General features: G+C 37.6%; 1 protein-coding gene across 1 annotated transcript in view; it reads right to left on the bottom strand.

Annotated features, from left to right (window-relative positions):
* Nucleotides 1-14525, bottom strand: part of LOC140238972 (kinesin-like protein KIF1A) — a 167408-nt gene that overhangs the window by 19323 nt on the left and 133560 nt on the right. The window contains exons 27-34 of the mRNA XM_072318867.1: nucleotides 12720-12838; nucleotides 12021-12073; nucleotides 10763-10871; nucleotides 9499-9650; nucleotides 8933-9038; nucleotides 7187-7301; nucleotides 4141-4274; nucleotides 3414-3475 (exon numbers count right to left, since the gene is read on the bottom strand). Of these exons, the coding sequence (XP_072174968.1) occupies nucleotides 3414-3475; nucleotides 4141-4274; nucleotides 7187-7301; nucleotides 8933-9038; nucleotides 9499-9650; nucleotides 10763-10871; nucleotides 12021-12073; nucleotides 12720-12838 (850 nt within the window). The remainder of the gene's footprint in view (nucleotides 1-3413; nucleotides 3476-4140; nucleotides 4275-7186; nucleotides 7302-8932; nucleotides 9039-9498; nucleotides 9651-10762; nucleotides 10872-12020; nucleotides 12074-12719; nucleotides 12839-14525) is intronic.

A 14525-nucleotide genomic window follows, 5' to 3' on the forward strand; every position in this document is an offset into this window, starting at 1 on the left:
AAATATAAATGGCTTATGTGAGTCGATTCATTCTTAAGAGCATGGTGGTCTTATAAAATGAAATGAATTACAGATAGGTTCTTCTTTTTTTATTTCAATTTATATTTTCTTGCTTTTGCTGTCTCCTTTTCATGTATGTAGTACCAGACTATAGTACAGAGTTTTAAAGACGATTCTGAAAAATCAATATCTACTTCAAATCTGAACATTCCTCAGTATAAATGAAAGCATATTCAATTTAATTCAGAAAGTGGTCTGAAATTGAAAAAAAAAAAGACAGAAGGAAAGAAAGATGGCACTGAAATTACAATCCTGATCTTAGACACCAGCAAGTGTGTGTGTACAAATATTTGTTGCATATAGATAAAGAAGGAATCAGAATTCAACTAAACTCCTCTTAAAAACAGCAAAGGGCTACAAGATTTATTTTCACTCAAAGGCATTAAAAAGTTTGCTTCTATTCACTGATTCATAATAAAATCATTAACATATGTGACCGTGCACCTCAAAACGAACATAAAGTTGCACACACTGATTTTGCGTGAGGACTGAAAATAAGTGAAATGGGTCAACCTAGCCGAACTTGACTTTTTCATATTTTCTGAAAGAGCGGGTCTTCTTTTACATCATGCAAAAATTTGGTATCATAAAACGGGCAGGAAAGTGTGTTTTTTCAGCAGTTTATCTCAAACATTTTTGGTAGAATAGTGTGATTAGGTGTGTCTTTAGAATCCCTTTTTCATTTCTGAAAAACCTTGTCCACCCTCTTCACTTTCAACTCTAATAACTTTTGAAAGGATAAAGCTACTGCTTTGAAAGTTGGCATTAATTATGGACAGAATGGGTTAATGAGGTATTTTTAATTTCAGTTTAATCTGATAATCCCTTCATTGTTGTTACTCTGGTGGTTTACTTCCTGTTTTTTGTCCCATTCATCGCACAGCCAGCACGGTTTGGTAAAGATTAAGCGCTTGAATAGACACTGTACTTCAGAGCCTCTTTTAACCCATTGAGGACGGTTTGATTTTGCTACGACACGCATTTCCCATAGACACCTGCCCGAGTATACTCGGGACTCGTCCTCAACGGGTTAAATAGTTCACACTTTTCATGAGTTTGTGCTTTCTTTCCAATATTTAGATAGGTTAGGGGAGTCCATTTGATTTGAGTTATACATCATTTTAAAGCTTAAAGTCTGCTCTTTCAGAATATGGTCTTAACTAAAAATTCATGTCTGGCGACTTTTTGTTTGTTTTGAGGTGCAGGGTCACATATAGTACAAAGTACATACATGTATTCATACACGTAAAGTATATGCCATATATTTCACAAGTTTTAAAATTTTACAACTTTGGACTTGTAAGAAAATTTCATGCATGATTGAATTTCTGTTCAATCAGTGCAGTGATGAAATAAGAAAAAAAAAAGTAACATCCTTCTTCAGCAGAAAACTTAAGGATTTCAAACCTTGAAATCAACATATGGAACATTTGTTTCATGAGTGGCAATAACACAGAGAGTTTTTAATTTCCAGACTATCATTGGACTTGCAAAATTCTCGAAAATAAAATCACTGTGAAATATACAACGCATACAGTACATGATTGCCCTCCAAACTGTATGAATCATGAAGATATTTGACTGAAAAAGGACGTTGATAAAGCAATGAGTTTTTGAAATGGTGATAAAACAAAAACAGCAGAGCTGAATTTTTGGGGGATTTAACATGAAAACCATAGTTTAAAGCTGGTGATGAATTTTGAAAAATTACCAATGAGAAAAAAAAGGCAAAGCTTTGGCTAATTTTTACATCAGCATGAGATAAAACACCATACATGTGTGCAGATTGTTAACACATACATGTAAATATTTCTCTTGCGGCTGAAATATATCCGTCATTAAACAAATGATTAAACATTTCTCTTCATTGTTTAGTTGTTGTTGTTTTTTAATTTCACATTGATTTAAAGTCACCATTTCTCTCAGTATGGAATCTAAAAACCTACTTTCCTTTTATTCATAGAAAAATGAAAGTCAAAGCCTACACTGGGACAATGCAGCACTTACAAGTACAAGATAGGGCAAAAAACTATTGTGTGGAATGATTGGTGATTCTTTGCAAAATATGCATGCTGTTAAAGAACTGTTAGTCAAAGATATCTTGCACAGCCAGGATTGGACAAGCATTCTGTTACTGTGTATAACCTCCCTCCCCCCAAACTATAATTCAAAACAATGTACGATCAAAATGAAATCTTGCTCTTCTCAAAAAAAAAAAAAAAAAAAAAAAAAAAAAAAAAAAAATCTTGCTCTTCTCTCTGGTCCTGCACTCATTAAGTGTGCAAACTGATTCTCCATTGAGTGTTACCTAAAGCCACAGGTAACAAGTACAGGTCATCTCAGACTGCATATTTATATATTTTGAATGTGCAGAAGCAATATGATAACATGGTGCAATAGAAACATCTGCAATTCGATAATACAGAAATCACAATGCCATTATGCATCGACATTGGCCTTTTGAAAGGACTTTCTAACTTTCTGAAACTTTTCAGATGAGTTTGGACAGTTCTATTCTTTTTTTCATTCCTAATTTTTCAGATATAAGTCTTTCCAATCCTGGCTTATCGCATCACTGCATTCCAGTGGTAAGAAATTAGTCTTGGTTAATGGCAGGCTTTATATGACATGTCATGGTGCAAGAAAAAAAATGAAACATAACCCACAGGTAAGAGAAGATTCCTTCCCTATACATCAAATCACTTGAAGACTGTCATCATATTTTCCACAATAATTTGTTCTTTTTCACCCTGTCAAACAATTGCATTGTCTGAGAGTGAGCATAGGCATCTGCAACCAGTAGGTCTACCTATTTTCTGGTATTTCCATGTTTGTGTTTATCCACACGCTTCTTCTTTTTCTTTTCTTTTTTTTGAGAAAAGGCTTTCTGGCTCAAAGCAAAACAGCTTTGTTCAATTAAGTTTGACAGCTCAAGACATTATAAAAATATGAGTAACCAGAAGCGGAATGCAGAATGAAGCTATCGTACGAGAATTTTGCCTATTTTTATTTTTTTATTTTTTTTATTTTTTAAATAACTCCAATGGTTGACTTTATACCAGAGGTACAGCATCAGGTCATTTCACTTAATTTGGTATGGCCACAGGAGGGGGAGAGTCAAGTATACTTGCGTTGGACTCTATGAAAAATATTCCTAATAAAGCATTAAAAGATTTTCTCTCTGATGAGTGAAACGGTGGAAATGATGATGACAGCATCCAAGTCATCAGAATAAATTCACTTCAATACCCCAGCTATTGACTTAAAGCCCTCTATAATAATTAAAAAAAAAAGTTATCAACAATTTGGATAATTGCATTCCTCTTTCTACGCTTTCTTCGATAAACTCTTACCTGGACTCAGGGCCTCAGCTGATCGCAGAAGAGAGATCTCATAAACGCCTGTCACGCTGTTACTATGGGAACAATGCATAAAAAGGAAAGAAAAGAATTAAAATCCACAGCATATAACACCAGAAAAGGCAGGAACCAATTTTTTTTTTCTTTTGAAGAACTGAGAACGTGGAATATTTCATTTCATGGTGCAGAAAATTTCAGTGTCCTCTTTCTGTCATACCAGTGTGAAAACAGAATGATATGCAAATACTTTCAGTGCAATATTTTGACTAAATACAATAAGGATAAACTGTGGGCAGGTAGCAGAATAAAAGACATATAAAATATATATTACAATACAGTGTTGGAGTACTGAATTCAGTATGTTTACAATTCTGCTAGTAATATGTTTTCTAGTCTTTCCCCTCTCTCACATACTGTAGTAGCTGGAGAATCCATTTCAAAACACTCTATTCACAGCTTTGCATCGGAGCACAAGTTTGACAGACACCTATAAACTTGATGCTCATTGTAACCTGATCTGGTGAGATATGTATGCGGAAACCTTAAAGCTGCGGTTCTTCCCCCCCCCCCCCCTTTTCTCTCTCTCTCTCACACACACACAGACATACATACACAAACTCCAATTCACAACCTGTGGGGGGGGGGGGGGGGAGGGGAGGGGGTTGGGACCTAGTATTTTGCTTATCAACAACAGAGGGCAGCAGAGCATGCCCATATCTACCTGTCGGACGGTCTGTAGTAGCTGGAGCCAAAGAGACTCCTCAGGGAGCGTGATGGGCTGATGCGGGCATCACGCTCGTACATCTGGAGGCAGATATCCTTGGTGATGCAGGCAGACTGGGCGCAGTTATCCAACTGAGGGTAAATACAGATATAAACAATGAGTGAACCACACAAGGAGGGAGTGGGTGTCATTGAATCAGATTCAAACAGGAGTTGGGTGTGTCAATGCAGCCATGCGTCAGTGGGGGCTACGCTAGTCAGCAGCTTGCCAGTGTGGTGCACCAGAACAGACTGCTCAACACATCTTGAGTGAGTGCCCTGATCTCCGCCCTCCTGACAACATGGACCTAACACACCCTACCCCCGAGACTGAATTCACAATACACATATCAGGCTTGGAGACCATGATGCTAAGTTCGTATGAGAACACAAATTGGATAAAGGAGATATCTTTTGATCTTAAAACGCAAAAGAGACGAGAGAAAAAAACAAACTGCTCCAAAATAACGCAAATTGATGAAATTCTTGCATCAAGTTGTCATATTCCAACTGATTGATAAATTGCCCTACTCAATGTAAATAAGCAATTGTTTTTTTTTTTCAACAAATTATATTCATTATCAATATACTATAAGTTGATAATTATTAGTATTGATATACATGTATATCAATATATCTTTTATTCATGTATATAGATACAGGGCAATTTGTCAATCAGCTGCAATATTATGATAATGATACTTCTACTACCTTCCTACCACTATGAACAATAACAATGATAATGATAATAATAGTAATGATGGTAATGATAAAGTTCATGATACCAGTGATAATAATTCATGATCATAATTGGGTCTTTCATAATGTCTGCAAACTCTTTCATGTTAGTACTGTAACATCCCCCAAAAGGTCTCTTCTATTTTCACTCACCAACATTGATTGCAAACTTCAACCATGAGGGAAAGAGAGGTAACATAATCATCAATTGAAGGCCTCACCCTGAACGCATGCACCCCGCAGGATCGGAACCCATAATCTACGTACAAGTCTAGGGCCTTGAGCTTTTTAGTTAGTTTTTAAATCACTGGGCATTTTTATATTAAAAGCTTGATAGTGTGGGGATACTATGGAGTGGGATGACTGGCCCAGTTTGAATATGTGACCCTGCATCACAAAACTAGCAAGAAGTCTTGAGGTTTTCCTATTTTCTGAAAGAGCAAGTTTTCTTCTACATTATACTAAGGTATAATTGGCACACCACACCCACGAATCACCATGCTACCGGGTCTTAACCCATTGGCCTGAATTCACGTTGGTGGTACAATTGAAACCATGGTTTAAACCAGTGGACAAAGACCGTAGTTTTTTATGGGGCACCAAGTATCGCATGGCCTATTGCAATACAAAACTAGAAATATCACTGAAGGTGATTAATACCCCCGCCCCGTGACGACAGTCTTACCCAAGGAATGATCTTTCCTTGATCTTCTGCCATTTAAATGCCGTTACCATGGCAACGCAGCTTCCGACACGTCCGAAAAATATGTCTTGCACATCTTCCCACCAAGACTATTGTGTGTGCCACATTTCATAAGCTTTTGTCAAAAACTGAGGATCGAAGTAGTTCAATCCACAAGATCTTTCCTTGATCTTCCGCCATTAATATGCCGTTACCATGGCAACGCAGCTTCCGACACATCCAAAAAATATGTCTTGCACATCTTCCCACCAAGACCAATGTGTGTGCCACATTTCATGAGCTTCAGTCGAATACAGAGGAAGTAGTTCAATCCGCAAGATCTTTCCTTGATCTTCTGCCATTTATATGCCGTTACCATGGCAACGCAGCTTCCGACACGTCCGAAAAATATGTCTTCCACATGTTCCCACCAAGATCAAGGTATGTGCCACATTTCATAAGCTTTGGTCAAAAAACTGAGGAAGTACTTAAATCCGCAAGATCTTTCCTTGATCTTCTGCCATTAATATGCCGTTACCATGGCAACGTACTTTCGGGTACTGTCAAAAAATGCGTCTTGCACATCTACAACCAAAGGCACACATCTGTACCAAGTTTCATGGAAATTGGGCAAAAACTGAGGAAGTAGTTTGCAACACAAAATTTTCCATCATTTTGGCTCATAATATGTGAGCTGTTACCATGGCAACATACTTTTTGTTACTGTCAAGAAATGTGTCATGCTGACCTATATCCTGAGACAAACATTCAATATGAATTCCATGAGAATTGGAAGAACACTGATGAAGCAGTTTTGCCATGAAGCATTTTGCCCTATATTTTACCAATTACATGTCGTTACCATGGCAACGCACTTTTTGCCACTGCGGAAATATGTGTCTTGCACATTAACATATTCAGATGAACATCTGTACCTAATTTCATAAAAATTGATCAAAAACTGTGGGAGGAGTTTGCGACGCAAGATTTGTACCCATTTTTGCCAATAATATGCCATTACCATGGCAACGTACTTTTGGGTACTGTCAAAAAATATGTCTTGCACATCTACAACCCAAGGCACACATCTGTGCCAAGTTTTATGGGAATCGGTTGAAAACTGAGGAAGTAGTTCGCGACGCAAGATTTGCAACGGACCGACCGCCCGACCGCCCGACCGCCCGCCCGACCGCCCGACCGCCCGACCAACCGCCTGACCGACCGCCCGACCGCCCGACCGCCCGACCGTCCGCTGATTCCTATATGCCCCCTTCAAACTTCGTTTGGCAGGGGTATAATCAGTCACTGTGTTGACAAAATGTTCATTTTGTTATGGAAATCGTCATTTCGTTGACAAAATTACTAGTTTTGTACTGAAATAGGCTATGCGACACTTGGCGCCCCATAAAAAACTATGGTCTTTGTCCATGGTTTAAACCATGGTTTCAATTGTACCACCTACGTGAATTCTGGCCATTGAGGACAAGTCTTGATTATACGCGGGCAGGGGTCTATGGGAAATGCGTGTTGTAGCAAAATCAGTCCGTCCTCAATGAGTTAAAGACAAATATTTGTGGCCACTGACCTCAAGGTAGGCAGACAAGGTGAGGTACACCATCTCGCCGTATGGAGTGACACGGTTCAGCAGGACAGAGTTGTGCAGCGAGCTGTCCCACGCTGCCTCAAAGCGGAAGAATGTTCTGAAACAAACAAACAAACAAACAAAATGTATAAGCCATCCAGAAATCATGCGTGTCATATAAATCCATCTATTAAAATACATATCGCTTTGTTTGACAAAACAAACAGTGAAACCATCCCGCAAATTTACTTCTAACATAACTTTATATGTTATGTGTTTGTCTATAAAGCTATTTCACTATTTTCATACTACAATATAAAGAAATATTGACGAACAGGACATAACTTAAAATCATCAAAAATATGACACACAGCTCTGTGCATTATTCAGGATGGATTTTTCCCTAAAGTGTGACCTTAAATACTGACAAATCTTAAACCGACAAGTATCTGGTGAAATATTTAAGATAGGGTCAGAGTTTGTAAAATACATAGCGAGCTTTTCACTTATAATAAATCTCTCTGAAACCCCAATGAACCAAGGCTCATTAAAATGAGATTTTCTTAGCCTACTGACATTAAAAGCACACACAAAAAAGAAAAAATGCATCTTTGAAAAATCTTCCCTGGCAGAATATGGGCTTTAACCCTATTCTAACTGGGGGCGGGGGTCAAATTGACCCCCCCCTCGACGTTTTGCGCCATGATTCCGCAACGCGCAAAGATTTTGCCGCGTCGTTTCATGACTTTTTTCATTCGAGTCTCCCGCATATTTTGAGACCAAATTTGCGACGTCCGGGTACACCGTTCTGAAGTTATGCAATGTTTTGTATATGCATGTCAACCCGAAAAACGCTCGAATTCATGATTTCGTGTGCAAATCCAATGCAAACTGTGTTTTTTTGTTTAATTGATATAAATTAGATTATTTCAACTTTTAACCATTGAAATAAATCAATTCTAATGTAGATAAGCTTGAAAAAGTGCCTCCAACAAATTTTGGCACAAAAACAATAGAAAACAATAGATCGAAAAAACAATAAAATACATAAGAATTAACAAAACAATAAAAAACAAAAGAAAATGATTTTGATTGCGCTATTTTTTTACTAGAAAATTGTTTGATGTGTCTTGAGGAACTCTGACACAAAAATTTAATAATCCCTCAGTCTTTTTGATGGAGTTATAGGTGAAAATATGATTTCATGCGTTAATTTGCATAATCAATTTATTAAAAAATATGAAATCAAAATTTTTCTATTGTATGACCATGTAATCTTGTAGTTGACATCCGGCTCTATGTTCAGGCAAAATTTTGCGGCGATCGCGCGATCGGCGGCCGAGATCTGAAGGGGGGTCAAATTGACCCCCCCCAGTAAAAACTTGGTCTCAAATAGCCCAGTTAGAATAGGGTTAAAAGCTTGAAGAGTCTAATAAATTACACTACATTGTTTCTCTCTTCAACATTTCATTATCAACATCATCAACATCAACATCAACATTAGCTTCCTCCTCCTCCTCCTCCTCCTCCTCATCATCACCATCATCATTTCTAAGATCACCATCATTGGCAACATCATTACCCACCATCACCATTATCACTGCAACTTTTCAAATCAAACATCATTGATGACCATCTGTTACGTCTAAACAATAAGTAACAAACAAATTCGTTTGATAAGGTACACGAAAATGAAAATGTCCCTCAGAATTCCGTTGAGGAAGATGGAGAAATTACCCATACACCCACCTGTCATCTCCTGGATGCCCCCCGTGGCTGGCCGGTAGAAGATTCAAGGAGAGAACGGACAGCTCGTTGTCCGGTTCGGTCACCTCCAAGGTGGTGCGAATACGACCTGCGGTCACCAGAAGACAGAAGGATAAACTCAGACCTACACCACTTTCCAAAACTATAGCATGCCTTCCACTGCCTTACATAAAATACTACACATTTCCAAGATGAATCAGGCAGGAGTATTGGGAATTTTCAAGAAATGAAACATGTCATTTCGATTCTGAAAGTCAAAACTTTGGCAAGTACAATGTAATGAGCTTTGCACGCCTAACATCTATGCATTAAAGTCCCAAGAGACCATTCAAATAACAACTAGCTAACCAGCAGTTTTCCTTCACTATACTGAAATTTCATTATAACCGAACAATAAAGTGTAAAAAGATATACAGATTAGAGTAATTTTGGGGGCCTGAATTTTTACTTTGTTGTAGCAAGAGTTTCATTATAACCATGTTCATTACAATGAGAGTGCATCGTATCAAAAAAAGGAAGACTGAATGCGATCTGGAAGGCAGACTGACCAACGACGAGCTCCCTGACGTCCTTCCATAGCAGCTCTTCTGTGGCCTCATGGACGATGGTGATGGCGATGCGTCTCTGGATGCCCTGGTGTAGGAGGAAGACCCCACTACAAGGGAGGTCCTCACTGTGGTCCACGTAGGCAGACAAGTACCTGGTGGCAGAACAAAAAGAAAAGTATCTCAACTCAATTCAAATTCAATTTATTCACCATCGTTTCAGAAACCTTATGCAATGATATAAAAGATACACAAAGATACATGATTATACACACAGTAACTAAAACAAAAGAAAGAAGAGGAACACAGTTGTGGGAATGCCACAAGAAGCAGTGCTTATAAATTGGGGCCCCAGTGAACATAAGCACTTAGATATTGCCGTAGTATAGACGGAAAAGGAGAAAAAAAAAAACTTGTCAATATACAGTCATCACATTGAAGATAATTATATATACAGACTGTAGACTGCTACAGTTGTACTTTGGAATGCCGTAATATGCTTGCAAGCCTTCGAAATCAGAAATACCTATGAAATCAGACATGCACTTGAACATGAAGTCAGTAGGTGTTTCCATTCTTCCCATTTTTCCCATTTCTCTTATTTTTTTTTTTTTTTTGATACTGACAAGATATATTTTTTAGGGTTTTCACAAGCCTGAAAGAGTAATCATGCCTAGAATCCTGCAGCAGATAGGGATATTGCTCAAACACAGACATTGCAATGGACAAAGTTCATTCTGCAGGCAGTTTCAAGCTGCAATTTTGTTATTTCTTCAATATCAAACAAGTTAAAAATGTCAAGAAAAATCTGGGTTTTATTGCATTTTTAGTTGGCAATGGATTCTACATTTTAGATATCATAATGTTACAGTGTATGAGAATCAACATTATTCCTTGATCCAAAAAAGATACTAAAATGCAGCTGTTGTTTTCTGCTTTCATTCTACTTCATTTTCAACAAGTAGATGGATAATAATGATAAATCTCTTTTCTTATGCAGGGCTGTACTTTGGGTGGAATTGGGCAGAAAGAGGAAATTGTATCATCATGCCACAATGTGCTTCAAGTACACTTGTACATGGTACAAGTTTAGCTGCTCTTTCTTTTTTTTCTTTTTTTTTTTCCTGTGCATTTTTCAAACATCTGTAACCCCTGCCATTATTCTAAGATTCAAATGTTTTGCTTCAATCTAAGTTTCCACAGTTTACTGGGAGTGCTAGTGCAGGACAAGTGCAAGTAGTGATCGCTGATGAATGGCAATACTCACTCTCCAGAGGGCGCCAGCTCGCAGATGTCGAAGTAGACCAGCAAGTCGTGCTTGGAGTGGAGGTGGCTGGTGGATGGGGTGCTGATGAGGCCCATCCTGGGGGAGGGAACTGGGGGCAAAAGGGGGCAAAAGTATTATTAGGCTGAAAGGCATGGATGTTATGAGAATTACATGTATGCTTCCATCATCACCTGCATACATGCTGTAGCTTGTAATATGTGTTAGGGCGTTTTCACATCAGCCCGATAAAAATCCAAGCTCGAAATATTTTCCGCGATTGCGAATTAGAGCGCTATTTCATTTCTTATTCACATCAGCCCGAAAAGGGGGTGGCCTGAATAGTTAGAAATTTTAAAATAGCTAATTCGACAGCTGAGTATGTGCAAACAGCATCAGTAATGTGTGTGCCCTCTCAAAAATTCCTCATGATTTGTGTGCAGTGTGTCTCGATCGATCGGGTCACACACGCTAGGCATGATGGGATTCATCCCGCTAATTTCTCGAGTCGTTTTCACATTATCAAATAGCGCGCTACTATCCCGCTATTTCAGAAATTTCCTGAGTTGGGAGTCGAGAAATTTTCTCGATCAGAGCGATACAATTACCGCGCTAATTTGTGTTCACATTATCAAATAGCGCGCTATTTCGCTATCGGGAAAATTTCCCAAGTCAGAAAATAGCGCGCTATTTCGAAACATCGGGCTGATGTGAAAACGCCTATAGATACCCTGCATATTCAGCACATTAAAGGTAAACATAGTTTCCATATGTCTGCATATACAGTTGATTTCTATTCTAAAATGGAGACATACGCATAAGAAATGTGTGTTATAACACTGTGATAACACAACTTCAGTTGGGTAAAGATGATGAAAAAGCAAAATATCACCCAAAAAAGGTACATTCTACAATCTACCGACTACTGAAGGGGAGGGGTTCTTTGGGAATAAAAGCTGTGCACTATATGACTCAGACATTATTTGCACTTTTGATACCAAAATACAAAAGAAACAGCTCATTATTCTGGCAAATCATGTCAGCCAGACAATGTTTCTTGACACACTCTTATCAATAAATCACAAGCAAATTTCAAATGGTGGAAGATGAATTTTGAGCCCTTCTGAGAACTATGTTGCAGCTTTAACCCATTAAGTCCTTGGGAAATTTTGTGTCAGATATCCTTATTGGGTAGGATGTAGGATGAGACATGAGATGGGGTGGGGTTGGGTCAAGCATGGTCAAGAGGGGGCGCCATTACCTGGTGTAGCCATTGGAAGTGTGCATGGGAAACTCCTCTTCAGCGGTCTCAACCTGTCAACGCAGAAGGAACACAAACCCAACAAACACAAATGAAGCAGTAATTCATCCAAGATTCAGAATCAAATATCTCTTCCATCAGCAATCCTAATTTCTTTATTTCTTCAAGTTTGAAAACCGAAAAGCCACAATACAAATTTTCAAAGTTTCTTTGAGATTTTGTATGCACTTCCAAAATTCATGTTTGATGACATTAATCCTATTGAAACTTGCTCGTATGCACGGCAACAAGACATTATTAGTTGGAGAAGGAGTTGTGCAAGTCAAACAATGAAAAATGGGAGGAAACTCACCAACAAGACATACTCACACACACAAAAATACACTACAGAGTAATTCATAATTCACCATTGAAATATGCAATTACAAGAATCACTTCATACAATTCCGTAAAAAAAAAAAATCATGGTACAGTAATTCTATCACATTCCATAGAATCATGATTCACGATTTGCAATTAATAGAACAATAGCTTCAACAAAGTACAATTCATATTTGATCTTCGTGTAAAAGAATAAAAAAAAAGTGTCCCTTTGTCATGGTTAAGAACAGAATCACTTAAAGGGTGTAAGACTTGATTCAGCTGCAAAATATGTCACATGCCGTACAAGATATATCATCATTTTTTTTTTTTTTTCACCTGGTCGTGGTTTGACTCTGAGTGTGAAGAGGATGAGCCTGGTAGTGGCCGAAAACCTCAAACACGATGGGTGACGTGCGCAGATAGTCGATGAACGCTCGCGTGACTGTGGTGGAAATCTGTCCGCCGCACAGAAAATACATTTTAAAATGAAAAGTTGTTTGCAAGTTTTGTAATGCATGTATGTACATACACTTCATAGTTTGTAGAACAGGCCATCTTAAAACATAACATATCAATGTGCCAAGATTGAGAAAATTCATTCCAAGTTTTACTTCTAAGTATAGAGGGCTTAGATATATTTGCACAGAGTCAACATCTTTAATAATGGCAATTTCAGCAGTTAGTTAGCTGGCTTTTTCTACTGTATACAGTAGTAAGAATTAATTTCACTCTCAGAATGTTTTCTCATTAACATCGAGTCTTGATAGTTTTAACATTAAAAATAGATTCCATTAAAAACTATGAAGTTGTGTATTAATGAAAGTTGCATTTTCTTTTGTCACAAACTGAATATTCTGTATGATACCTTACAAAAGTTTTTTAAGATGAATTTTCAGTTTACTGATAAATTTTGCATTTGCTTCACTGAAATATTTCTGATGAAAAATCATATTTTGTTAAAATATTTTGAGACACCATAGCACACGTACAAAACAGTGTTATTCATTAGCAGCAGCAGTAGATAGGAAGCTGATTAGTGTGGTGATGTTAGGCATACCGGTGTGTAGCAATACATTCCCATCATGCAATGCATGTTGCTCATATCATGGTGTAATACGCATAACACTGATCTACAACACTGACACGCTACAGAACAGGAGATGGTGATTATACACACGTTTTGGCCTGAAGACTGCAGAAACTCATTTTACGACTACAGTTTTTCATGCCTTGAGGTTGATGAAACTGACTAAGTGCTTTTGAAATGTTTGTTCATATAAAAGGTACAATGTAGGTGTAACAAATCATCTAGAAATCCAGAGAAATTATCCTATTGAAGTATTGATGTTGGTGTTATAATCTATCAGTAATCGTTCTGATTTTACATGACTTTTCCTTCATAACAAACAAACAAACAAACAAACAAGCAAGCAAATAACCAAAAAACAAAAACAAAACAAAACAAAAAAAAAAACCTACCATTAACATTTTGGACCCCAGGAGCCTGTTGCATAAAAGTTACCATTATGGTAACTTTGCCATCCAATGGTAACTACCATGGCAACAATACTGAACAGCCAATCAAAATCAAGAATTCCATGGAAGTTACCATTGGATGGCAAAGTTACCATAATGGTAACTTTTATGCAACGGGCCCCAGGTAAACACAATTATGAGAAAATCAACTCAAAAAATTTTGATGTCAAGTGCATAGGAAAATTGACATGAATCTATGACTGGTTGTAATACAAGCATCATATTCATAAGTCCTACTGAAAACCAGTTTTGAATTCTAAAACAGTTTTAAACTTCTATACATTTGGACAGGATGGTAGGTGAAAGGTTAAAAACTATTCATATGTATCTGCACATTATGATGACAAACTCTAATTCTTCGTGGTTGCAAAGTACATGTATGGAACTTTCTATGAGCTGAATTTTGTGACAGGTACCATACAGGTTTGTAAGATTTGTCAAATTTTTAGAACAAAACAAATTCTTTTCTGTTTTTCTTTAAACTTTAAACATAACAGTATGGGTTTCAGTCATTTCTCTCTATGAGAGAAGCACCGGAAGCAGACAAATATGTGCATTATGCCTTCTTTTTGAACTTTCAAAGATTCAATGAATTGGTGAACACTC

Source organism: Diadema setosum, chromosome 15, assembly GCF_964275005.1.
Source record: "Diadema setosum chromosome 15, eeDiaSeto1, whole genome shotgun sequence".
NCBI lineage: Eukaryota > Metazoa > Echinodermata > Echinoidea > Diadematoida > Diadematidae > Diadema > Diadema setosum.